This window comes from Globicephala melas, chromosome 19 (assembly GCF_963455315.2).
Source record: "Globicephala melas chromosome 19, mGloMel1.2, whole genome shotgun sequence".
Lineage (NCBI taxonomy): Eukaryota > Metazoa > Chordata > Mammalia > Artiodactyla > Delphinidae > Globicephala > Globicephala melas.
Genome location: NC_083332.1, coordinates 44,739,041 through 44,766,020, shown reverse-complemented (window position 1 = coordinate 44,766,020; position 26,980 = coordinate 44,739,041). Strand labels below are relative to the sequence as shown.

The following is a 26,980-nucleotide window of genomic DNA, read 5'->3' as shown; positions in this document are numbered from 1 at the left end:
CTGGGCCCGTGAGCCACAGCTACTGAGCCTGCGCGTCTGGAGCCTGTGCTCCACAACAGGAGAGGCCATGATGGTGAGAGGCCCGCGCACTGCGATGAGGAGTGGCCCCCGCTTGCCACAGCTGGAGAAAGCCCTCGCACAGAAATGAAGACCCAACACAGGAAAAATAAATATAAATAAATTAATAAACTCCTACCCCCAACATCTTCTTAAAAAAAAAATCCTAACTAAAAACATAGTACACATATAACAAAAAAAAAGAATGCATAGTTGTTTACACAGCTATAGTTACTAACAATCCATAGAATCCAAGGATTTTGGGGGTATTCTGCCCGGCCCATCTCTGCTCCCATTCCCCTCCCACTGTGAGACCACTTTAGGTATTTGTTAGCTAAGCCCTGGGAGAAGGTCTCAACCACAGGAGTCCCAACTTTCAAACTCTTGCTCCTGCACATCATTCACAGCCATCTGTAAAACTAAGAAACTGTACAGTTCCCTGCTCAAAATCATTGGCTCAAGCTACAAAAGCGTCCTTGCAGCTCCTTGAATACACCAGACACACATCCCACTGTTCCCTCTACCCAGAACACTCTCCCCCAGACCTGAATGTTGTTAACTCCCACACTTCCTTCAAGTCTGCTCAGATGGTATCATCTCAATAAGGATAAGGCTTACCCTGACCACCCTATTTAAACTGCACTCCTTGGACTTCCCTCGTGGCCCAGTGGTTACGAATACGCCTGCCAATGCAGGGGACATGGGTTCGATCCCTGGTCCAGGAAGATCCCACATGCTGTGGAGCAACAAAGCCCGTGCACCACAACTACTGAGCCCGTGTGCTGCAACTACTGAAGCCCACGTACCCTAGAGCCCAGGCGCCGCAACTACGAAAGCCCGCATGCCTAGAGCCCATGCTCCACAACAAGAGAAGCCACCGCAATGAGAAGCCCGTGCACCGCAACGAAGAGTAACCCCCGCTTGCCACAACTACAGAAAGCCTGCATGCAGCCACGAAGACCCAACGCAGCAGACATAAATGAATGAATAAATAAATAGCACTGCTACCACAAGCCCCCAGTTCCCTACTCAATCCCCCTTATCCTTCTCTACCTTTTATCTTTTTTTTTTTTTTTTTTTTGCGTTACGCAGGCCTCTCACGTCGCGGAGCACAGGCTCCAGATGCGCAGACTCACCGGCCATGGCCCACAGGCCTAGCCGCTCCGCAGCATATGGGATCTTCCCGGATCGGGGCACGAATCCGTGTCCCCTGCATCAGCAGGCGGACTCTCAACCACTGTGCCACCAGGGAAGTCCTACCTTTTATCTTTTTTCTAGGGTACTGATGCCTTCTAGGATATCATACAATTTCCTTACTTATTTGCCTCTTCCTTCTAAGATGTAAGCTCCAAGAGAGCAAAGACCATTATAAATTTTGTCCACTAATGTATACCAACCACCTAGAAAAGTGTCTTAACACTTCATAGGGGTTCAATGACTATCTGCTGAATGAATGTATGAATGAATGAATGGATTACCAAGGCCAAAGAGAAAAAAGTCCAAACGCCCTTGTATTCTCATCTACGCAGTGCCTGCAGCCCACACCCACTGTCACACAGGACAATGGTTTCGGATATAGGCCCCTCATCTTCTTGCCTCCCAACCCCTGACCCACAGTCAATCAGCTCTACCCCCACACCCTTCATTTTCACCGGCTCAGACCCTGCCCCTATTCAAAGGTGAAATCTCCACTGATTCTTCCCACAGGCAGAATTTCCTCTCCCTTCTGCACTCACAGCAGTCCCTGGATCTCTGCAGCAACACTTGACACCACCTTTCTGGTGCTATACTTCTGCATGAGGCTGTCCTCCCCCACTAAATTAACTTCCTGGATAAGTAGTCACATGACTCAACTGCTCATCTTTTGCATTCCTCTGAGGGCCAGGCTCAGAGAAGGGGAACCACTGACAAAGGGAAATTTCTGCCTGAAAAGCCCCATTTGTAGGGCCAGTGTTCTGTTCTGTCCTGTCCTCCATCCCCAGTCATTATCTGCAGCCTAAGTCAGGTAACCCAAGTGAACACTGTCAGGCCATTCCATGAGAATATAACTGAGTGCTTTTGGGAACACAGCTTTAAAAGTGAAGTTTAAAGAGGTCCCTAAAGTTCACTGTTCAGAACACAGATTCATTTTCATATCAAAAGGCAACTCCCACCCCCACGCTGCGGAAATGATCAACACCCCTATGAGGTGTTAAGTGAGTTAAGTCATCTGAATTCTCAAAACCTACTGAGGAAACACTTTATACGGAAAGGTGCTGATGACAGTGATTTGCTCTGGCTCTCCTCAAACAAAACAACTGTTTTGTTCTAGTACTGTTACTTGTCTTACTCCTTAAAGCTCACCCCTGTAAAACAAAAACATATAACAAGAAGTAAAAAAATATAAAGGCATTATATGCTGTGTTTAATTTACTGTGAACTGCTTTTAAAGAACATTGGTATTTTTACCTGATTTGTCTCACACCGTAGCAACTAGAATCTGTGATTTTTCCTTAATTGTAAAGAGTGTGGATTAAAATACCATCTGAACTTTGTTATATTTTCACTGATAAGAGTCTGTAAATCAATGGGTAAGCTCAGAGTTGTGATGCTTCTAGAAAACGCCTCCTGTCTCACAAGAATAAATGGGTTCACAAATCAGCGTTATGTTAATTAAGTTGAAGGCCGGACATCTGGGGACGTGCATTATTATACCTCTGTTAAAGCAGAAAAAAACATGTAAAGCTACGGGACACGTCCTCCCTTGTTGTTTTCCTCCTTGCCCGGGAAGAGCCCATCTCCAGGCTCTTCCTAGGCAAGTTCAGACCAGGCTTCTTTGGTCCCTTAAGGTCTCTCTATGGCCCCTGGGTCAGAAGCTAGGGCTCCTCTCTCCTTCACTCACAGTCACTTGCCCCTCTACAGTTTTCTATTCTGTCACCCGACCCTCTAGATTCCTAATGGACAGAGTTCAAGGAATTGGCTTGGCCCTCAGGATTCTCAACACTGACGCTTCCTAATACATCCACTCTTAACTCCTCCCACAAGACCACCCCGCCCTGGTCCCCCTCCTCCCTACCAGCCCTCCTTTGGGGAAGCCCTTTCCCCCCAGCTCTGGACACCTTGGTTTTGCAAGGCTAGGAGGCTCCGAGGGGGCAAGCAAGCCAGAAAGGAAGGTCGCTCAAGCAGTGAACAATGACTACTCCAAATACGCCCCGGGGTAGGAACGGGCTGCTCACCTGCGGCCTGGCCGTCGGAGGCCTTGGGGCCATTCCTGCGTCGCCGGGCCCGGCTCCTAGACAGGGTCTGGGGAGAGAGGAGAGGGCCCCCTCAGCCAGCTGTAACTGCCAACCAGCCCGCGCCCCGCCAGGCCCGGCCCGCCTCCGCCCCGCAGCCACTTCTCCAGGGTAGAGAGATGGGGCGGTGCGCGGGCCCTGGCTGGGCCTGCCTCCCCAAAACTAAACGCTCACCGCCTCCTAGACACCCTCCTCCGGCCACGCCCAGTCCCACCCGCAGGATGGTGGGCGCGGCCGAACGCACACGCGCAAAGCCCGTGGGAGGTGCCGCCCCAACCCGCGCACTCGGAATCACCGTCTCCTGGGGACTACGGATTTCGAGACCTCAGGCCCACCCAGGGCTCGGGCCGGCTCCTCCAGTCCCCGGTGCCGGTTCAGTCCTCTGCAACTCTGAAGTCCGAGGGGCGGCCTTCGCCGCACCTGGGCCGGACAATGGCTGCAGCGGCGGGGCAAAGCCGGAAGTGCGCCTGCGCATGCGGAGCCTTTCTCCCGTAACCGCCGGGTCGCGGCGGGCGCGCTAGTACACTTCCCAGCGGCCACCGCGCATGGGTCCCACGGAGGCTGCCTGGTAGGACGCTTAGCTTTCCGAGGCGCCCCAGTGGGGACCGCTATCCGGGCCCAACGGGTCGGAGGGTGGGGCTTGAGTACTCCTGCGTCCGCTTATTCCAGTAACAGTCACTGAGCGTCTTCTCTGTGCCAGGGGCGTGTTGCTAGAGGCGGGATACTGCGGTAGATCGGGCAGGAAAGATCCTGCTTTCTGGGAGCGAGTATGCACTCCTGTAGACGAGGCTGACAAAAAAAAACCGTAAACATATCAACAAGATAATTTCACGTACTGACTTCAGCTGTAGGAATAAGACAGTGAAGGGAGTGGGGCAACGTTGCCTCTTCTATGCCGTCTTCATCCGTGGGTCACTACCAAAGGTTTGGACACTGACTCCCCAGACCACATATATAGAATATTACGGCCAAGATACTTGATGAAATAGTTGATACTACAGAAAGAAAAAAACAAAAAACCTTCAGATGAATCCGTAGCCTCCCGAACAGTATTCAAAAGCAAACTGTGCCACTGCCATGTTATTTCATTACTTGGTATCCTATTGCTCAGGATTTTGTACTTGGGGAAATAAATAAATGATGGAAATTTCAACTCAAAGAATTAGATTTATATAATTATGGGTTTGTTTGTTTTTTTGCGGTACGCGGGCCTCTCACTGTCGTGGTCTCTCCCGTTACGGAGCACAGGCTCCGGACGCGCAGGCTCAGCGGCCATGGCTCACGGGCCCAGCCACTCCGTGGCATGTGGGATCCTCCCAGATCGGGGCACGAGCCCGCGTCCCCTGCATTGGCAGGCGGACTCTCAACCACTGCGCCACCAGGGAAGCTCTATAACTACGTTTTATATATCACAAATAGTCTAAAAACTTCCTAGACTTACACTTGATTTTTTAACATTAGAGTATCACATATTCACATGGTAGAAAATGATTGCAAGTAAATGTTCTTTTTGTTACATGCTTTATCAAAAGGATGGACATTAAAAAAAAATAATGCTTTCCACCACTGCCGCCTGAATATGATGCTGTGGAACAAACAGAAGGCATCATTCAGAAATATGAATGAGTGGTCTAAGGAGGCCTCTCTGAAGCAGGAACTCAGTAGACTGAGACCTAATGAGGCAACTGCTGGAACATGAGGGAGAAAAGAATTCCAGGCTGAAGGAACTGAGGGTGCCAAAGCCCCGCGGTGGAAACAAACGATGTGTTTTAGAAACTGATGCCTAATGTAGCTGTAGCAGAGTGAGGGGGAGGGAGAGTAAGTGACATAGAGGTAGGACAGGTAGGCTGGGGTTTGATGGAGCAAAGGTTTTTAGAGGCTGTGATAAGGAGTGTGGATTTTACTTTGAATGTGATGGGAACCACTGGGTTAGCAGGAGCAATGGGTCATTTACTACTATGAGGGGATAAGAGAAAATTTCCCTGTTGTCCCAGAATTGGAAACCAGGACTCAGAGCTGAGATTAAATTCTTCTGCGTTCAAAAGAGAGACAAAATGGCGTTTTTCACAGAACTAGAAAAAATAATTCTAAAATTTGTATGGAAATACAAAAGACCCCAAATAGCCAAAACAATCTTGAGAAAGAAGAGCAGAGCTGGAGGTATCACACTCCCCCTGATTTCAAGCTACAGTCATCAAAACAGTATTGGCACAAAAACAGACACATACATCAATGGAACAGAACAGAGAGCCCAGAAATGAACCCTCACTTATATGGGCGATTAATTTATGACAAAGGAAACAAGAATATAAAATGGGGAAAAGACAGCCTGTTTGATAAATAGTGTTGGGAAAACTGGACAGCTACATGCAAAAGAGTCAAACCAGATAATCTCTCACACCATGCACAAAAATAAATTCAAAATGGATTAAAGGCTTAAATGTAAAACCTGAAATCGTAAAACTTCTAGAAGAAAACATAGGCAGTACTCTCTTTGACATAGGTTCTAGTAACATATATTTTTTGGATATGTCTCCCCAGGCAAGGGAGAGTAAAGCAAAAATAAATAAATGGGGCTACATCAAACTAAAAAGCTTTTGCCCAGTGCAGGAAATATCAATAAAATAAAAAGACCACCTACTGAATGGGAGAAGATACTTGTAAATGATATATCCAATAAGAGGTTAGTATCCAAAATATACAGAGAACTCGTACAATTCAACATCAAAAAACCAAACAACCAAATTTTAAAAATGGGCAGAGGATCTGAATAGACATTTTTCCAAAGAAGACATACAGATGGCCAACAGACACATGAAAATGCTGTCTGTTGAAAATGAGTGATGCTCAACATCACTAATCATCAAGGAAATGAACATCAAAACCACAATGAGGTATCACCTCACAGCTGTGAGAATGGCTATTATAAAAAAGACAAATGACAACTGTTAGTGAGGACACTGAGAAAAGGGAACCCTCATGCACTGTTGGTAGGAATGTAAAGTGCTGCAGCCACTATGAAAAACAGTTGGAGATTTTTCAAAAAATTAAAAATAGAACTACCATGATCCAGCAATTTCACTCCTGGGTATTTATCCAAGGAAAACAAAAAACACTAATTAGAAAAGATATTTGTACCCTTATGTTCATTGCAGCATTATCTACAATGGCCAAGATATGGAAGCAACCTAAGTGCCCATCAACAGATGAATGGATAAAAATGTGGTATATATACAATAGAATATTAGCCATAAAAAAGAATGAAATCTTACCATTTTTGACAACATCGATGGACCTAGAGGGTACTATGCTAAGTGAAATAAGTCAGAGAAAGACAAATACTGTATGATATCACTTGCATGTGGAATCTTAAAAACAAAACAAATGAACAAACATAAAACAGAAACAGAGTTATAGATACAGAGAACAAACAGGTGGTTACCAGAGGAGAAGGGGAGGGGGGAAGAATAGGTGAGGAAGATTAAGAGGTACAAACTTCCAGTCCCAAAATAAATGAGCCACAGGTATAAAATGTACAGTGTGGGGAATATAGTCAATAACAAAGTAATATCTTTGGGGTGATGTAACTAGATTTATGTGGCGATCATTTGAAATGTATAGAAAAAAATCACTATGTTGTATAAGAGGAACTAACATAGTGTTGTAGGTCAATTATACTTCAAAACCGAATAAAAAACATACAAACAAACTCAGAAAAAGAGATCATATTTGTAGTTACCAGAGGCAGGGGGTAGGGGGAGAGGAATTGGATGAAGACAGTCAAAAAGATACAAACTTCCAGTTATAAGTAAGTACTAGGGATGTAATGTACAACAATGAGCCGTATAATGAACACAGCTGTATGTTGTATATGAAAGTTGTTAAGAGAGTAAATCCTGAGTTCTCATCATAAAATCTTATTTCTATTCTTTCATTTTGCATCTATATGAGATGACAGATGTTCACTAAACTTATTGTGATGATCATTTCATGATGTAAGTCCAAATATTACGCTGTATACCTTAAACTTATACTGTGCTGTATGTCAATTATTTCTCAATACAACTGGAAGAAAAAGACAAAAAATTTGGGGCTAGACACCCTCAGGTCTTACAGAAGCAGACCGTGTTCTAAATTTGCCCTGCTTCTATTAACCATTGCCTCAACACCACCCCTCTTTCCCAGGCTGTATAAGGAGACTAGGATGGGAAAGAAAAGGAAGAATTCTTCAGAATAGCAAGCCCTCCGCCTAGTGGAGAATGCGAGGTTCTACCCTCACACCAAGATAAGTGTGAGAAAGAAAACAGAGAGCACCCAGAAGAAGAGGAGGGTTTATAAACTACCCCAAGGCCTCCCCAAAGCAAGGGAAAGGGGAGTTAAAGAACAGGCTGAGTGTAAGAAGAGTAGCCTGAATTTTCATTATTTGTGTAGTAAGTGGATGCAGTGGAAAACGACTGGGCTTTAGCCCCCAGGGGAGGTGGGGGATGGGTGCAGCTCACCACAGTTAGAGGCTGTGTAATTACATGGGTATGAGACGAAGCTGAGGAGGTTAGAAGAGGTTGAAGCAGAGCCAGATCTCCCAAGTCTGGTATTGGTGGGTTTCCTCTAAAGAACTCACAAATGCACCCCCCATTTCTGCCAGTGTGACTTCATAACTTTAATGCTGGATGAAATATTTTAAAAATCTTTTTAAATGGATTGATGAGTTAGAAAATTGGTGAGGAATACACAGAGCCAAAAATGAAGCAAAACTGATAGAGTGGTAGACAGATCACTGAAAACTAGTTCTCACCTGGAAATCATTTGCCAAATGAAGCAAACTTGAGCTTTATTTTTCATGGTCCTGTAAGCACAGGGGCCAGGTGATGAAACTCAAATCCCACCCAAAGTAGGATATCTAATAGGAGACACATACACACACACACACACCCCAATTCAAATTGGGACTCCAAGGGTGAACACCCTCCTGGTGGAGACTGCAAGGTAAATTGCCTGTTTCAAACCTTGGCAATGAGTGGAAGAGGTAGAAAATGTTTCCCCTGAGAATTTCTAACCACAAGCTGGTTCCCATGTGGATTTGCAACCTGAATTCACAGTCCCTGGGTGCTCTAAAAAACTGCAAGCTAAAATTTTAGTTAATATTGGTCCCAGGTTAATGGTGTTTCCAGGCATCTGGCAGAAGCAAACACAAATCCTGCTTGGAGGAAACTACCTTCCTAAGAAATATGTGTTCACAGTCTTGAATCACGAAACATATATAGAAAACAGGGAACCACGAATGACAGACAGTAGGAAAAAACTGTATAATCAGATTTGTAACAACATCAAATAGAGGGAATTCTCAAACACAGAATTTACTATAATACATCTAATACATTTCAAAAATTATTTTAATAAACTCAAATAGGGGTTGAGTATATGAGTAGAGATCAAGATTGTTAAAATATTATGAAACAGAACTGAATAAGAATCAAGTAGAATTTTTATAAATGAAAAACTACAGTAAGTTAAATTTATTTTTTAAATTAATTTTTGGCTGCGTTGGGTCTTCGTTGCTGCTCATGGGCTTTCTCTAGTTGCGGTGAGCAGGGGCTATTCGTTGCGGTGTGTGGGCATCTCATTGCAGTGGCTTCTTTTGTTGCAGAGCACGGGCTCTAGGCGTGCGGGCTTCAGTAGCTGTGGCATGCGGTCTCAGTAGTTGTGGCTTGCGGGCTCTAAAGCACAGGCTCACTAGTTGTGACGCATGGGCTTAGTTGCTATGCGGCATGTGGGATCCTCCCAGACCAGGGCTCAAACCTGTGTCCCTTGCATTGGCAGGTGGATTCTTAACCACTGCGCCACCAGGGAAGTCCCAGTAAGTTAAATTTAAAACTTCACACACAGAGTTAACAGCAGATTAGGCATAGCTGGAGAGAAAACCAGTGAACAGTGAACAGAAGCTAGACCTCAGGAAATTATCCACAAAAGGACAAAGAGAAGGAAAAGATGAAAAAAGCAGAGAGTTATAATATATCTAACTGTGTTCCAGAAGAAGAAAAGAAGGGGACTGAGGTAATATTTGAAAAGATAAAGGATGAGAATTTTCTGAACTGATGAAAGATACAAACCTACAGATTCTGGAATACCAACATCCCAAGCCAGATAAATAAAAAGAAATATATGCTTAGACATATCATAGTGAAACCGAAAAACACCAAAGAAGATCTTAAAAGTAGTGAGAGAAAAGACAGATTACCTTTGAAGGAATGAGGTGTGTATAGAGATGTCACTCATCACAAGGTCCAGGGCTCAGAAGGGATCTCTGAGAAATAGGAGGGAGACCCGAGCTGGGCTGGAGCTGAGTGTGCGTATGCCTTCAGCACTCAAGAGCAGTAGAATAGCAAAATGGTGCAAAGATACGTTTATTCATTTTTAACCTAAGATTTTAAAATTTCCAATTGTCCATTTCAAGGATCATTTATAAAACCTGAGAAGGGACCAACTGGAGATTTTGGGGGCAAAGCCCCTTGATTCACACCGCTCTGGTGGTTAGCTTGGATTTCTGCATAGACAGATTAACAGAAGGATGAACACACTTGGGAGGAATCACTGGCTCCTCCTCACAGTTCTGAAATGCCGCACCGAACCAGAGCCACCCCTAACCCTCCTCCTGAACCAGCTCACCTAAGGTTTGGGTGCACCACAGATGGGCGACGTAACTGGTGCCTGTCAGCTGACTGCCGCTCCGGAGGTCCCACCGGGCTCTGAGCCCTGGGGAGGAAGCCGAACCCGCTGAGGAATGGGGGGATGGTCCGCGGGGAGTCCAAGAGCAGCCTCATACAGCTCTGGACGCCGTTCCTGGGTCCCAGGCGCAGTCCCCTTCCTTCATCTGGAGGTCAGCCCTCTGGATGGAAGAGTCGGGGCACCTCTCAGGGGAAGCGCGGCCCTACGCTGCCAGGCTCTGCTGCTGAAGGTCAGGGGGCGGTTGTGGACTGGCCGCAAAGCGCAGACATCCGAGTGGCCAGTTTCCTCAAGCAGGTCTGCACTTTCGGGTTGACCACAGCGCCCGCTGGCCCTAACAAGCCTCCCAGCCAATCAAGAACCACATTCTTCTCCGCGCCCTCCTGTCTCCATGACAACCGCCTCAGCATCTGCTCCACACCCGCAGTCCTACTGCTGAAAAGACAGACTTGAAGGTCCAGTCCAGGTTCCCGGCACGCGGGCCGGGCCAGGGAGATCAGCGGGGGCCTCCAGGTACCCTAGTGGTACCCCAAAGCCTCTTCACACCCCGCAAGCTGGTGGGCGGGAGGCTGCCCCTCTGTTTGGGGAGCAGAAGATGCGAGACTCAGCAGAACTTTGTCTTTAGCAGGGCAAAGGCTAAATGTTTTCCATGTTACCTGCTCTGTCTTTTAATGCCCACTTGGACTTGACTTTCAGCTCCTCACTCGGCCCGCCATGGGTCCAGGTTTCTGGCTGGGTCCTCTCCCATAACACAAGAATATCCAAGTTCCAGTCACTTTAAAACGTTCGTTAAAATGTTCCACCCGCTGGGTTCCACGAAAACTCCTCGTGAGGGGAGACGGGACCCGGCGAAAGTAGCTCGCTCAAATCCGACCCTGTTAAGCCAAAGAACCAGCGATTCCCGGAGCAACAAGGAACTCGGGTCGCCTGTCTTCTGGGCACACTCGAGCCAGGAGGACAAGACGGGGCGCTGAGTGGGGGTTGCGTAGCTTCAGCCCTCCATTAAGAGATCTTTGGCTAAGCTTCAGGTGGGACTCTGGGGAAGCGAGTCTCAGCGCTCGGGTCCTCCTCTTCAAATATGACCAAAGCACCTGCTTCAATTTGGAGCTTCCAGGGCGTCCTTCGGCAGAGCGCTGGGCTCGAGCGCCACCTGCCTGCCACTACGACCCTCTACTGCTGTAAAGTTATCGGCATAACAATAACTCAGATCCTGGCAGTTTTCACCTGGCTAGGTGCTTTACATACACTATATCAACTGAATTTAACAACCTATGAAGTATTCTCATCCCAATTTTACATGTGAGGAAACAGGTTCAGAGAATTTAAGAAACTTGCCAAGGTCACTCAGCTACCAAGTGTCAGATCCTGGATTCAAGTGGCCTCTTGTCTCAGGCATGCTCTTGACTCTGTGCATATATCCTCCTATGTTACAGTTGAGTTCCTGGTGATCCTGTTCCAAGGGCCCTCCAATGGGTTCTTCTGCCTGCCTCTAACACTGTAGGCTCAGCACAGCTTTTCCCCAGAGCTCATGCCCCTCTGTGGACCACCCACCCACTAGTCTTCAGGCCAGAGCCTGGCTGGCACTGAGACTCACCTGATGATCACTGTGCATGCAGGCCACCACACTGGCACTTTGAACTGTACCACCAAGTTGTTTCCTTATTTCTAATAGATTCAGGGGCTGTTTTCATTAATATGCTAGGGACTCCCCTGGTGGTCCAGTGGGTAAGACTCTGCACTCCCAATGCAGGGGGCCCGGGTTCGATCCCTGGTGGGGGAACTAGATCCCGCATGCATGCCGTAACTAAGAGTCCGCATGCTGCAACTAAGAAGCCCATATGCCACAATTAAGGCCTGGTGAAGCCTGAATAAATAAATGAATAAATTTTTAAAATGTTACCCCATTTAACATGCTGTAATGGACATCTTTTCTCCCCCTCTGCCCAACATCCCTTCCCTCATATCTCAGTAACAGCATCCCCTTTCTTTGAGAGAAGTTCTTCTCCCTCTTCTATGAAGGGATGGGAGATGGGGGATGGGAGAAGGGGATGGGAAAGGGGAATGAGAGAGAAAACAAGAAAGAGAATTTTGTCTGTGTGATTCCTACATTAGCTGGACGTGTGTGCAGCTCTATCCCCGCTGTTCCATAGTTTGATCACATGCACCAATAATGTCCTTTTTGTCCTATGCCAGTTTAAAATGGCTTCTCTGACTCTTGTAACTAGAGTCCTAGATGATACATTACGCTAACCACCTCCAAACTCAAAACATTCAAAACAGAATAAAGCTACTCACTAGTACAGTTTTTATTAAAATTCTTATTTTGAGGTAATTATAGACTCACAAGAACGTACAAAAAGTAGTACAGAGAGGTTCCATGTACCCAGTATCCAGCTGCCCCCATAATGGCATTTTATGTAACTATAACACATTATCAAAACCAGAGAAGTGATATTGGCACAATACAATTAACTAGTCTACAAACCTTACTTAGATTTTACCTATTTTGCATGTATTTTTTAATGTCCTAAGTGTATAATTCTATGGCACTTTATCATTTGTATAGAATAATACAACCATCACCACATTCAAGACACAAAGCTACCATCACCACAAAAGAACTCCCTGTGCTGTCATAGTGATACCTGCCTCGCTCCCTTCTCTAATCCATGACAACCACTGGTCTGTTCTCCATCTCTATACTTTTGTAATTTCTAGAATGTTATATAAATGGAATAATAGAGTATGTGACCTTTTGAGATTGGCCTATTTTTCCACTCAGAATAATGCCCTTGAAGTCCATCTAAGTTGTTGTGTGTATTAATAGTTGATTTCTTTTTATTGCTGAGTACTATTATATTGTATGGATGTACCAGTTAGTCTCTGGTGCAATCTAATGAAAGTTCTTCCCTCAGACATACAGGGTAGGGAAGGTAGAAAAGGGAAAAACTGGACACTCAGTCCCCCAGACACACATAGTGAGTTGTGAGCATCTGGGGCCTTGTCACAGACACCCCATGGTGACATCTGATAAGGTTTGATCTTGGTCAGTTTCTTGACCATTACTGACCCTGCCAGCCCACCCTCAAGTCAAGCTTGAAGCCTCCACAAGCCCCCAAACTGTTTTAAATTCAACAAAAGTTCACTGAGCACCTACAGCTCAAATTTTCTGAGCCCCTGCTGCTCCAGATTGCCTCACAAAACCTCCCTGGTGGTCTCCAGCCACCCCGAGCCAAGCTGAAGGGACCCACAGACTCTTGGTTCATCTCTGCTGTGGTGACTCAGGCCAGAATCAAGTGATGTTACCTCAGGGACAATGTAGTCCCTGCAAGTAACAAGGGCCAGGGGTCAGGAGACCTCACTTTGGCTCCTGGCTCAGCCATCTGGCTCTCCCAGACAGGTTCTCCTCAGGCCAGTCGCTTGCCTCCTTGTTTATTAAGTCTCCTCATTTGTCAGTTGATGGGATGGGCCCTAGGAGCACCCTAGCAACCCATCTTTGCCCTGACCCTGTGGCCTAGTCTGTTTGATCCCAGGCTCCCCTCATGGGTTTGGAATCATGAAAAATGTCTACTCAAGGAAGGCTCTCCCCAGATACCTCTGTACCCCCTGAGACCAGGATGTTCAATGACCTTGGGATATGGTTGGTTGTGTGGGGAGATTTATCCCATTGGGCCTTCCAAGATGCAAATGGCATCTGAGGGCTCTTGCAGCCAAACAAGGGGCTTTGCTTAGAGATCAGAAAGTAGAAAAAATGAGCGAAGAACAGGATAGAGAAGGAGGGCAGAGAAAGAATGAAGGACTAGAAATGAAACAAGATTACTCTCACATGATGTTTACTGAATTAACTATGTTTGGATTTGAGAGTTTTTTCCCCATCATGATGAGTGTCTAGAGGCTATTTCTTAATGTCTTTGAGTTTTAAAAATAAACTTGCAAGTTAACTAACTCTCAAATATTCTCGTGGAGGTAGTTTTTGTTCATGGCTAATGTCCTCCAACATTGCAACCAGATACATGAACCCAACGGACCTGGGCTAGCCTGTCAGGGGCCCAGTTACAGAGACATCTGGCTGCCAAGCAGTCTCTCACTCCAAGAAGTCCTTACCTATTCGTGTGCCCAGTTAACTGGGCTGAGTTCATGAAATGAAGGCTTTGCTTTATTATAGACAGTGATGGGGTTTGAGATCAGCTAGGCCAGCTTCTTCATTTTATAGAAGCAATAGAAGCCCAGAGAAGGAAAAGACCCTAATTGGAGAAGGAAGAAAATGGTACAGGAAGGAAAAGATGCATGTGACCGGCTAAAAGAGATTCTTGTTACATTGCAGCATTATGTATATGCATACACACATGTGTGTTTAAAACATTTTAAATTAAAAAATGGTAATAAAAAAATTAGAGCACATTGCCAGATTGGTCTTTGGTCATTTGCATACTTTTCTTCCTTTTTCCACCAGTTTCTCTTCAGCTCTATTTACAGGACTGCTGTTGTGTGGTCTCCAGCAACTGTCTTTCCCTCTCTGGGTTTCTATTTCATCTTTAAAATGAAGGATCTGGTTTGGCTGATCCAAAACCCCATTTTATTTTTCTTCCACAACTGCTATGCCTGGCTCAACCGGCAAAAGTGTGACTTGGGTGGAGGTGAGAAAACATTAAAGTCACCTGGGTCCTTCGTCCTTGCCTGGAGCTGATGGCCACAGACCCGCGAGCATTCGCAACACCCTGCTTGGGCGTTCTCCTTACCTCCCTGCCAGAGTCTAGGGATAACTCAGCAGCTGGCTCTGCGGTTACCATGGCTACCCGCCAGGTGGCTTAGCCTCTGTTTCCCCCTAGCGGACATTCCGGACACCTACAGCTCTGTCATTTTTCCCTTGGGCGGCGTGTTCCGCAGGCAGCTCTGTCCAAAGAGGCGGCTTTCGTACAGGCCCCTCTCTGCTAGGCCCCGTCCTGAGCCTTGGCTTCAGCGGGCCCGCTCCCCGTCCCGCCGGTCCAACCATTCCGGCTTCTCTGCCCTGGGGCCATGTTTCTCTGGCTTTGCTGCCCAGGCCCAATAACCCTAACCACCCACCCCTCCCAGCCAGAGTTCTGGGAATAAGAAGGGCTGTTACCCAGGGCACTTCCAGAATCCCTCTAAAAGTGCAAAAGTTCGATGTGATATGAACTAAAACACTCTTCCCTTGGTCAGACTCCACCCTCCGACCCAGCCAACAGCCCTTAATTCAGACCTCAGCTTCTGGAACCGCTTTTCCGGATGGACTTTGTCCATCCTTAGGATGGGATCCCATAGACAGGACAGCCTGGCCAGGATCCAGAGAGGCACCAGTGTAGTCGGGGCACCACCAGAGCTGGGCATGGCAGCTTCAGTTGGGAGATGGGCAGGCATACAGACAAACGAACCCAACATGGGGCTGGGGTGGGCCGTGACAAGGATGGTGGCACAGGGTGTGCTGGGAGCATGCGTGGGGAAGGGGGACTCACCCCAGCCTGAGCCAGAAAAACTTCTTGGGGGATGCGATGTCTCAGTTGAAGCTCCAAGGATGAATAGGCACTGTGGGCTGCAGTAGAAATTTCAGCGATAGTAATAGTGGACTGGGAGGTCTTCAGTGCATGCCTTCCTCAGGGTGTTATTTCTCATCAGGGTCCATGGATCCTGTGTCTCTTCTTTGTCCTCTTCCTCTTCTCACCCTGCCCCTCTCCCTGGGCAATCTCCTCCAGCCCCATGATTATAATCAGCACCGCTTTGCTACATGTGGTCCATTCTACCTTGTCACACGCAGTCCCTTCTACCTGGACTTCCCTTGACTTACATGCCTAGCTGGGGAACCCATCTTTCAAGACCCACCTTGATATTCACTCCTTTTTGGAATTTTTGGCCTTTTCAGAACCAACCTTTCAATCATGCTTTCATTCTACAAACTTCTATTGAGCATCAAGTATTAGGTCCAGAATGTGTCCCTACCCTGTAACTTTCTGTTCACTTGTCTGTCACCCCAACTGACCAGGATCTCCTGAGGGCAGGAGTAGGCAAGACTGTGTCTTTTGTCTTCTTAATCCTCAGGTTTTAAGATTCACTCCCTGAATGAATGGATGGATAGGTGAAATGAATTTAAGTACAGCTTCTCCTTGTAAAACAACCAAAAACACCCCAGTTAGCAGAGCTGGCACTCTCTGACTCCCAGTTCTGTCTCCTGACATTGCCCCAAAAGAATCTGGCCATATGTTATTAAATTAAAGTGAATTAAAATTTTCTTGAAATAACCACAGACTCCCCCGCTCCCCTAAGCCTGCAATGACCAGATTACATCTCCTCCAGGCACAGAAGTTTGACATTTCATTGCAAAGTCATTTTCTTCTCATTTCCTTATGTTGCTAAAATATTCTATTTCTCTTCACTTCCCCTTTGTGTTCCCATTACTCACATTTAGTTAAATTTATCTGCTGCCACTTAATCATCTGAGATAGGCTTGCTGGTGTGGACATCCTTAGGGCACTGCCTTCCAGACCATTTGTCTCCTCCGGGGCCACTCTGAAAACAGGACCCAGATCCCTGCCCCAGGGCTTCTGGGCTGACCCTCAGACCCTAGGTTTGTGCCCAAGACAACTCTGACTCGGGTCCTCCCTCCCTCCTACACCTACTGCCTTCCTTTCCCCAGCTTTCTCATCTTCTCTTTCCTGGGGCATGTTTTTCATTCTGCCTCCAATCCTGGCACCTCCTGAAACCCCTTTGGTCACCCTGAGCAAGGGGCCTCACAGTTCAGCTCTCATTGGGCTCCCTGAGTAGGTCCTTAACAGGACAGCATATCCAGCAGGGCAGCCAATGTGGGGGTTGTTTGGTGCCTGCTTGGGACACTGCCACATCCACCATGTTTCTGTGGCTGTCCGGGACACCTTTCTTCTCACCTGCTCACCTACCCTCATAATGTAGGGGTGGGGAGTATTCTTTTCCCTGGAGACAGTTGGCAAAGACCAGGAAGGCAATTTTGGCTTGGAGTGGAATCCCAGTTTCTCTTCTCAATAACTGTGTCACTTAGGGACCTGGGATTGCCCTTGGGACTTAGGGCTTAGAACTGCTTAGGACAGGGGCACTGAAGGCCCAGTGGCCACAGATCCCTTTCCTCAGCCCTGGGAGGCAGGATCAGGAGCCCGGGATGGCTGCCATTTACTGGGCATTTGCAGTGTGCTGGGCTCTGTGGGCATATCTGGAGAGTTGGTGCTGTGAATCTCCTCTTCCCAGGAGGATAGTGAAGGATGCTTGCTCCTCACCTCAAGCTTGGGGAAAGGAGCTTCTGTGAGACCACGCAGAAAGCTCAAGACATGTCCTTTGGAGCTTCAGGGACACAGTGAACTGGGGCGACTCATGCCAGAGAAATCCTGATGGCAGGAGACAGGCTGGCCAGATGGCTTAGCAGTGCAGCTAGGAGAGCAGCCGCGTCGGGATCCGCCTGCATGCCCAGAGATCAGGGGGGCAAAGGAGGAGCGAACACTTCCAGAGGATGAGAGGTGGCTGCTGACATGAGAGAGCCAGCATGGGGTTGTCTTATAGCCTGATCAAGAAAGCCTCCAGGAGGAACAAAAAGACATCAGCCAAGGGGTGAAGAAGGGGTCAGTAGGCGATTTAGCTTAGATTTCATCCAGAGGCTATAGGGAAAAGGTAGCTCCATAAGTACATTTAAAGGACAAAGGGAGACAAAGAGAAACTGTTTTATAGTTAGTTCTATTTTATGAGTCATGTTTGTAGGGCTGTGCATAAATTACCTTACTTTTTTCTTTAATGAAATGTACTTCATTCTTGTGGCAATTCAAAACATATTCATCTTTCTAGAACAAGATCGTATCTCCAGTCTACACTCATCTACATTTTCTATGATCTCTGGTTGCATCTAGGTTAAAAAGATCTATTATCTTTATTATTTCTGAAATAGTTTATGCCCTCGAACTCTTATCTCAATTTTCACAGCAACCCTGGAAGGGAAGGGCTCCTGTTAGCCCTGTTCTACTTTTGAGGATCAGAAATTCAGAACAGGGCTCAAGGGTACACAGGAGTAAGTGGCAGAGTCAAAGTTTACTTGGAAAAGTCAGGCCTGGTTGGGGTGCCAATAGGGGAGGAGGGGCTTCCCCAGCCCTCCCCCAAATCTCTGTCCCCACCCCCATTATCAAGTATGGGCAGCTGTTGTTTAGATGCCCTCCGAGGAGGTTCTGGGGCGGGGGGGGGCTTCCTGACAAACGCCAGTGGCCCTGGCTGCCCAGGACCTTGACAAGAGTGCACGAGCCACTCTGTCCCCTGGAGACCCCCAAGAAGGAGCCAGAAGGGGGTCTCCTTGGTTAATAGTGGCTCTCAAGCTACTGGATCAAGTGTCATGACTAGAATTAGTGAACCCAGAGTCATGCTTGTGTGAGTTCAGGTTTTGGGGGGAGCAGGAGCCAAGGGTTCATCTGCAGAGAAGGGGGTGCCCAGAGCTAGAAGATGGGTGAGCAGCCCCAGGTCCAGCACCATGGAGGTGCTGCCTGTGACTGGACAGTTCCCAGGAGGCCTGGAGGGCTCTCACAGTTGGCTCCAGCTCAGGATTTCCCTGGATCCCTGCAGGGACACAACTCCCCCTTGTAACCTTGGCTGTTGATGGTTCTATTCTGACATCAATACATCCCCAACTAAGAAACTCTAAGAAACTGGATTTCACGAAAAACGTACAATTCCCTGCATGCACTGACCCACACCAGATTCCTCCTTTCTTAATGCCACTTACTTATCACTACTATGTCTCCAAGAATGCTACATACTCCCAAGAAGACCACCAGCCCTGCCTTGGTCTCCTAGCCTCCTTCCTGCCATATTGTTTCTTTGGAATAGATGGAGAAAAATGGGAAGACTGGCCTGAAATCAAGCCCCTTGATTTCACGTGGCTGTTGCTTGCAGTAGGAACAGAATGAAGTCCCATGGGTTTTTCTCAGCCCAACCACATCTGCCCGGCAGGTCAGAGGAGATGTCTGCCAGGGGCTCAGATGCAGCTGACGTCAGACTGGTTCTGAAGGAGGGGTCTTGCATTTCACCCCTTACTGGGACTTCACGGGTGACTTAACGTGACTCTGGTAGAGGCCACACCGAGGATCCAGTGGGTGTTACTTTGAATCAGAAGCTCCTCTTTCATTTTTTCCAATGAGGAGGTTTCAGCAGGTGTTGAAGAGCCTGAGGCAGTAGAGGGTGAGATGCACTAAGCAGCATGTGTCTGGCATCTAATTTGATTTGACTTGTTTTCCTGGACATGCGAACCTGCAGCCAGGAATAAAAAGCACAGGCTGCGGGGGTGACAGCTCCCTGCCTTGTGTCCTTAGCTCCCTCCAGCCCAAGGGCTCACTCTACAGCCACAGGGCCATGTGAAGGGAGCATGGCCAAGGACTCCTGCCAGGCATACACAGCATGGCAGATTGGTTTTGATTATGTTTGAAAAGCCCCAGAAAAATCTCTTTCCCAAACTTTCTACAATCAGGCAAGGAGGTGATTTATTAAGCATGGGTCAGACTGGGCCAGCTCTCCTGGTTGGCTAAAATTGGCCTAAAAAATAAATTGTGGTTGTCAGATCCATTAAATTAAATGATTCAAATACTACTGTAGCTGATTAAAGAACTTTATTCAATTTCCTCTTGACCACATGCTCTTCTGTGAGGGCAAGAGAGATACTGTTTCTGGAAGAATTGCAATGTTCGGAGACTGTTGATCTAATCTAATGGATGATGTTTATTAAATATGGTTCCTTCTCCCTTGTTTGATGAAAGGTGAGACTAAAGAGGGAAGAGGAAATGACTTACTGTTTGTTTTACTATGAATGACCCTCCCTCTGCCAGGCCTCTAGGTAGGAGCCTCCACAGTGAACCAAGCTGGGTGGCTGAAGAATTTTAAGGATCCTTAAAAGACCTCTAGGCAACAATAACAAAGGTCAACAAATGAAACTCAAGCATGAGTAAACAGATAAAAATAATTAATGAATCTGGGACTCTAGCAGACAGTCTAATAGTGGTGCCTGCATCACCCAGGGCACTGGTGGGAGAGACAGCCTTGTGCCGGCCCCCTTAGTGCCTTCCCTTCTTGGCCCCACTGATTGGACCAGGAGGGGACCATGACCCAAAGCAACCAATCCAGAGACACATGATGTGCTGTGGCACAAAATAGGTGAGTGAGCTTGGGAACATGAATGAAGAAGTCCAGCAATGAGGCAGTTAGCAGCTGGTGCAGGCACGGAAAGGAGGAAAGGGAGAGGTCAGGAGATGTTCAGATCAATAGTGTGTTCAGATACATGAAAGCAGAAACTAGCGGGAAACAGAAGCTAGGAGACAGGGAAAGGAAACTCAGAGTTAAGGAGATACAAAGGAGCTGTTGGTCAGGAGAGAGAAGAGAGCAAAGCAAGCTCAGAGAGAGACTGTGTGACCCTGGGAGAGACATGGAGAAGAAACCAGTGACCCCAGAGTGGCCCTTACTCTCACCTGCCCTCTGTGCCAAGTTCTGGCCCAGTTTGCGCTCATCTTGAAAACCCCTTCATAAGCTGGTCTAAGCAGGACTCAAAAGAGCCCAGGTGGACACAAGAATCAACAGAAGTATTCAGCACTGAACAAAAGAGCAGTTCACCATATGAAACATAAGCAATTTTTAGAGGTGATTCATCTAATCAAAGGGATGTGATGAGGCCACACCAGTGGGGAAGGGAATGGCCTTTCGGCCACAGCAAGGAAAGTGGCAGGCACTGGGAAAGAACTGGGTTCGCCTCCTCCGGGGCCACCTGGTCTCCCTTTGACCTTACTCTGGGCTTCTGTCTCTGGAGGAAAGTAGGCCATGCAGATAACAGTCATGGCCTGGCCCTTCTACCCCAGGGCAACAGACAGGGAGCTCACTGAAGGGAAGTTCACTTCTGAATTCTAGGTGCCGCCAAGATCTAGTGAAGCAGAGAGACCACAGACGCCTGGGCACCCAGGATCCCGCTGGGGCCCATCGGTATGTGCAGAGCGCACTCATCCCCGACTCCCTCAGGCCCCTGTGTGGGCTGACCTCTCAGAGTCTGGGATATGGGTTAGATGGTCCCTCCTGGTAATCAAACCTCTCTCATTGCATTTTACAGGGCTGACTTTTGCTGCCATCCCAGCTCAGAGGGCCAGAATCTGGGTTAGTTATCTCCACCTAAATATTAGTGGGGGCTTCCCTTCCACTTCTCCAGATCATCCCACCCTCTGCTGAGACTCATGGGGACAGTCGTCACATGGGACCGGCTGCAGGGAAGTAAGCAGATGCCCAGGGCAAAAACAGGTGCTATCCTCACTTAATGGTTAGCAGGCAAGTCCTCCCTGAACACCTCGTATGGCCCTGGGCACTGGCGATGGACCAGGGAGGCCAGGAAGGAGCCTACCACCTCCTATGCACGTGGACGGCACCTTCAGCACTGGCCTCAGGGACTTTCCCTCTGCCTGGAATGTTCCTCTCACTGATAATCACGAGGCTTCCCTTTCTTTAGGTCTCAGCTCAAGTGTCACCTTCTCAAAGAGGTCCATCTGACACCTGATTTAAATAGCCCTCCCTCTCCCCCTTTCCCTGCTATTTTTCCCCATGCACTAGCCCACCTGCCATAGAATATTGTCTCATGTTTACTGTCTGTCTCTCTCCCCACTGGAATGTAAGCTTAGTGTTTTGTGTGTTTTAGTGTCTATTCCCCTGCACCCATAATAGGGCCTGGCTCACAACAGGCATCCAATAAATACTTGTAGGACAAATTAATTTACTGAATGAATTGTTTTAATTTATACTTTGGTTTTTAGCCAGAGTGTATATTTTCCACATGTTGAGAAACAGTCTGGTGCACTGAGTAAGGCCCTAAGACTCTGGTGCCAGGCTGCGGGGTCAGATACTGGCCCTGCCACTTACTGTATAACCTTGAGCAAGTCACTTAGTCTCCTGTGCTTCAGTTTACTCATCTGTGGAATGGGAATACTCCCTAGTAGCTCTGTTGAGAGATCTAAAGGAGCTGATGCATATAAGGGCTTGCAACAGATCCTGCCTATGTAAACATCAGCTTAATGTCTTATTGGGCGTTTGTGTTTCATCTCAAATGCCTCTGTTCCTGTCCTTTGCCCATTTTTATGGGGGTACTTTTCTAGTTGATGCGTGGGTTGTTCAAGCCAGCGCCCTCCCGGGCGTGTGCTGCGCATTCGGGGCTCTCACCGCCTCCAGGGGGCGCCCGGGGCCTGCGGGCGCAGGGGCAGAGAACTCCAGATGCAGCTAAGACCTGGGTGCACGTGGGTTCGTCCCCCTCGTGCCAGATCCTCTTCCCGCTCCCCCACCCAAGGATAGTGAGCTGAAGCGGGCACCGGCGCGGGCGGCTCTACGCGTTGTCTGGGGAGCGCAGCCTCCCGGATCGGTCCCGCTTCGACCTACCTTTGTGTGTGATACCTCGAGCTTCCAAACCGACGTTGGAGGATTTCACCGCCTACCGCGCCCACAGCGCCCCTGTGGAAGCAAGCAGGGATGCCGGCCCGAGGGTCTCAGAGGACGCCCCCTGCGGGCTGCCTGCATCTCAAGCAAAAGGAAGCCCTGGTTATTTTACTCTGAAGAATTTGTACATTAACACGTCTTCATGGGTGTCTCGGTGTGACCCGAGGAACTAGGGACAGAAGCAGTGGTGGGGTGGGGCGGGCTGGGGGGAGTGGGAGGGAATCCGGGGCCAGGTTTCCAGCCACGCTGTCTAGTAGTGTCACCAGGCAGCAGCTCCCTGCCCAGGCAGGGGCCTTAGATGGCAGCACCTGGGAGTGAGAGATGGCGATGATGAGCTTCAGGGTCCAGAGAGGGAGGTAGTGGGATGGCCACAGTGTCCCAGCTGGAAATGAGGGGACACAAAATCCTCGGGGCTGCTGACCAGAGACCTCCCGGGGGGCGGGGGGCAGAAGATGAGAGAAACACAGACTGCTGGGTGTGGCCAAGACTGTACAGGGTCCAGTCTGGACATGGCAGCCTGGATGTGGCAGAAAGTGAGGGGCATCAAGGAAGCTTGTGACCTGGACGGTGGGATGGGTCGTTCACACCTCATTAAAGCTACCCAAGATGAAGGCAGGTCTTTGAAGTGGGAAAGGGTGAATCAGGGCCCAGAGCAAGGGCTGGAAAATAGGGGGGGCAGCATGGAAGAGCGTCAAAGGCTGGGGGCTTTGTTCAAGGGCACAGGATCCATGGTATCCAGGGGTATAGGGGGGCGGCTGGAGAATGAGCGGCAACCCCCAGCGGCTGTGGGGAAGCTGTGGTGGGAGGGGGCAGGTTAACAAAGCAGATGGAAGAAGAGGCGAGCATGTTTCTATGGGGATGGTGCCTGTGGTGGGAGGATTGCAGAGGGGAGCAGGTGAGGAGATATGAGACTTCACTGGATGGGAGGGTAAGATGGGGCAGCCAAGGGTGTGAGGGTGGGAGGCTGGGCAAGCCCCAAAGCATCACAGGGCCTCTGGATAGAGCCAGGACAGCAGGGGCCTCGCTCATGCTACAGACCTCAGCGGCTGCTTCGTAGGACCCATCTCCTATTAAGAAACCCCTGTACCACAACAGGTTCTTAGAGGGAGGGAGCCCTGGGCTCTCAGCACACACCCAGGAGCCTCACACGTGAGAAAGCTCCGGAAGCATTTAGTGCTTTAAAAGGCCCACTGCTCGGCATGTTGGCCCCATTAGAGGGAACATTTTATCACAATGGAGGCACAAGTAGGTTGCCTGATGGTAATTGCTTTTCTAACCCATAGAGAAAATGCATCACAAACCCACCACAATTAAGTAAAGTGGTCACATTCCTCTTTTTTTGATTTAGAGCTATTTAGAAATATTAGCAGCTGACTTTGCTTCCAGGTTTTTTCCCCTCAGCTGAACCTTTTTTTTCTTTTGAATCCCATTAAATAATCTAAGTGCTCTAGGAGGGAAGAATGAAAAGATGTTTGCGTTTCCAGCTCTGCAGCCAACCATTGCTCAAATAATACGCTCAATGCGTAACCTGGGAGTTTAATATCCCCAAATATTTATAATTATGCAGAAATAGCCCTAAAAAATGTTCGGCTTACTCACAGCTGGATAATTATCGGCATCCAATGTTCACAAACTCAGAGCTGCTTCTCAAAGTTCGGTGGTGTCCCTCTGCCACCCAAGGCATTCTGGGTACGTGGAATCAGTGGGCAGATCCCTAAAGGGGCAAGGAGATGGCCTGTAGAGCTCCGGCTTTCCCTAGCACCTTGCAGCCCCCTCCCCTGCTAGGCTTGACTTCCCTTTTCCTCTCCCAGAGCATGAAACGTCCAGACGTGGAACACAAATGGTGCCCAGCCCCACTGGTCATGAGGAAGAGCCAGCGTTTTGTACAAACACACACAAAAGGAGGACTCAGTCACTCCCAAGAAATCCTTTAGTCAACTCATGGATGAAGTCCCACATCCAGGAGTGTCCCATGGAGTCTCAGATGCTGCCCGAAAAAGGGTGCCGTGATCAGATAAGCATGGGAAGCTCTGCACACTCTATGGCCCTTTGGAGAGGCACAATGCACACCCTCTATTAATACATGTCCCCTTTCCTATCGTCTCCCCTGCTGCTCTCTCTGCTCCAAGCACATTTCCAGAAGAATATCAAGAAAACTATTTTCCCTGCATAATTACCCACCTCCTCCCCACCCACCTACACACATCTTTCCTGCTTTGAAGTGGCAGCTGCTCTGATTTCTTTAAGTGGACTGCACTCTGCATTTACCAGTCAGGTGGAGTTAAATTGAGGGAGCGCCAGACAGGCTCGGGGGGGAGGGACCTCGGCACCAGCCTTCCCCTCACCAGACCTGCTGCCCCTTGGCTTCTCTGTCTGCAATGAGGGCCATTTCCCACCTCCCCTGGGCTGGGGGTGCAAGGCTGTCACTCCCTGAATGGGTCACCAACCAGCTGCCTGGTCTCCTTCCCTTGAACAAGGAACCCTCAGTCGTGACCTTGCAACCTGATTGGAACTTTCTCTTTAGTGAGATCAGCTAGCATGCTCTCAGCTGGAGGTTACAGAAAACCCAACCCAAACTACAATAGAGTGCGTTGGCTCATGTAACCTCGGAGTCCAGAGGTGGCCGAGGTTCAAGCCGAGCAGGGCACTGGCTCCAGAACTCTGGAATTCTCTCAGGCCTGTCTGCCTCTGGCTCTGGACCTCATCCCCAGCCTGGCCACACTCAAGGACACAGATGGGTCAAAGCTGCTCCAAACCCATGTCCCCCATGTCCGTGCTCTGACCATCCGGAAGAGTCAGTAGGTCTTTCTCCAGATGATCAAGAAAACATGTTGCAGGGGCCCTTCAAAAGTTCCCCTGGTCTGGTTGACCCAGCTTGGGTCTGAGGTCCATCTGTTAGCCAATCACTGTGGCCAGGTGGACGGGTGTGCTGACTGGCTTCACTCAGTCAAGGCCCACACCTGCAGCTGGGGGAGGTTGGGAAGTCCACAGGCTGCTGGGGGAAGGATGGGCATCCAAATAAAATGTGGAATAGGGCACCAAGGGAAGGGAGAATGGATGTCAGAGGCCCACAGCGGCAAACATCCATTTCTCTGGGTAACTTGTAATCGAGTCCCCTCACCTTATCTCTCTGAGAAGCAAATATGAACCTCTTTCTCTGTGCACCTCAATAAAGAGCTTTCCAAGTAGGGACCTTGCCTGTCTTGTGTCCCCGGTGTCTAGAACACTGGCTGGCCAACCAGGTGCTCCACCAGTATTAGTGGGAGGAAGGGATCAAAGGGAGGGAGAAACAAGGAAGCCAACTCCCCACTTGCTTGGTGCATTGGCTCTGGGGCTCTGGGTGAGTGGATGGACTGAGTCAGCCTTGGGATCAATGGAACTGGCTGGCTGGGGGTCCAGAGCCCAGAGTGACACACGCCCTTCTCCACAGGCCTTGCTTCCGAGATGGCCAGGAGGTGAGAGAGCTTTCACTGACCGAACTGTGTGTGCCTGGCATGTAACTATTCCACTACCCAGGTTGCAGGGATAATTCAGTGAAATTCTGGAAGCATTTGTGGAACACCTACTTAGGCCAGGTCCAGGAATGGGCAGTGCAGAGCCCAGAGCACGTGGACAAGGCACAGCTAGTCTATGCCCTGTGGGTGTACAGCCTGATGGATACAGGTCACGACGAAGCCAGCACAAAATCAGTGGGAACTCCATCACCAGAGGTGGGAGGGGCCCCCTCATTGCGTCCTCTGTATCACCTCAGGCCTCTCGCTCAACAGCCAGGATGAGCCCCTAGGTGCCCTCATATAGTTGCTGGGTGTGCTGGACACTTTCCTTTTATAAACACATGATTTGTGACAAATCAATCCAAACCTGCATGTTTTCACCTTAGATGCTAAGGCTTCAAGGAAAGAGCACCTCCCTAATTTTCCTTATGAGGAAGTTGGTACCTTGGACAGAATGTTCAGCTTCCTTGAGAACTCTTATTAGTAAGATGAATAAATTTATTTCTTCAGTAAAATAATCTGTTGCTCCAAGTTTTTGAAAACTGCCTTAATCTCTATGCCTAATTCCAGAGTGGATGTGTGTTCAATGTCAAGGGTCAGTATAGACCCCAGGTCAAGTGTTGGGGCAGCAAGAAGGGATCCTGTGGCCTCGCAAAGCCAGCTCCCATTTGCCAAGAAACAAAAAGAGGAATAAAATAAGAGCCACGTGGAACCCTGTAAAATATGAGATGCAGTAGGGACTTCAATAACCTTCTCATGTAGTATGGAGCATGTCCAACATTTTTGTTGAAACTACCTGGCAGCCCTCCCCTGGGCTGACTCATCCAGTGAGACCCCCTAGAGCCCTTGGGTCTGGGAGTAGCTGCGTCACCTGAAAAGGGGCACTCTTGGGGTTGGGATCCATGGTGTTCGGTGGGAATCCCCGTTAGTCACCTCTGGAGGGCACTGCTTCTCCCTCCCAAGCTATTCTGA

The 26,980-nt window shown here is 48.5% G+C and overlaps 1 protein-coding gene across 7 annotated transcripts in view; it reads right to left on the bottom strand.

Moving 5' to 3' along the window:
- Positions 1–26,980, bottom strand: part of ZFP90 (ZFP90 zinc finger protein) — a 152,896-nt gene that overhangs the window by 19,787 nt on the left and 106,129 nt on the right. Inside the window, exons 9-13 of one of the 7 annotated variants that reach the window (XM_070044316.1) lie at positions 24,114–24,228; positions 22,458–22,529; positions 15,524–16,120; positions 3,665–4,118; positions 3,273–3,339 (exon numbers count right to left, since the gene is read on the bottom strand). In XM_070044316.1, the coding sequence (XP_069900417.1) occupies positions 3,273–3,339; positions 3,665–3,804 (207 nt within the window). In that variant the 5' untranslated portion in view covers positions 3,805–4,118; positions 15,524–16,120; positions 22,458–22,529; positions 24,114–24,228. Of the gene's footprint in view, positions 1–3,272; positions 3,340–3,503; positions 3,549–3,614; positions 4,119–4,165; positions 4,190–15,523; positions 16,121–22,457; positions 22,530–24,113; positions 24,229–26,980 lie in introns of those variants that run through there. The other 6 variants (XM_060289524.1, XM_070044315.1, XM_060289525.1 and 3 more) reach the window with 6 other exon arrangements.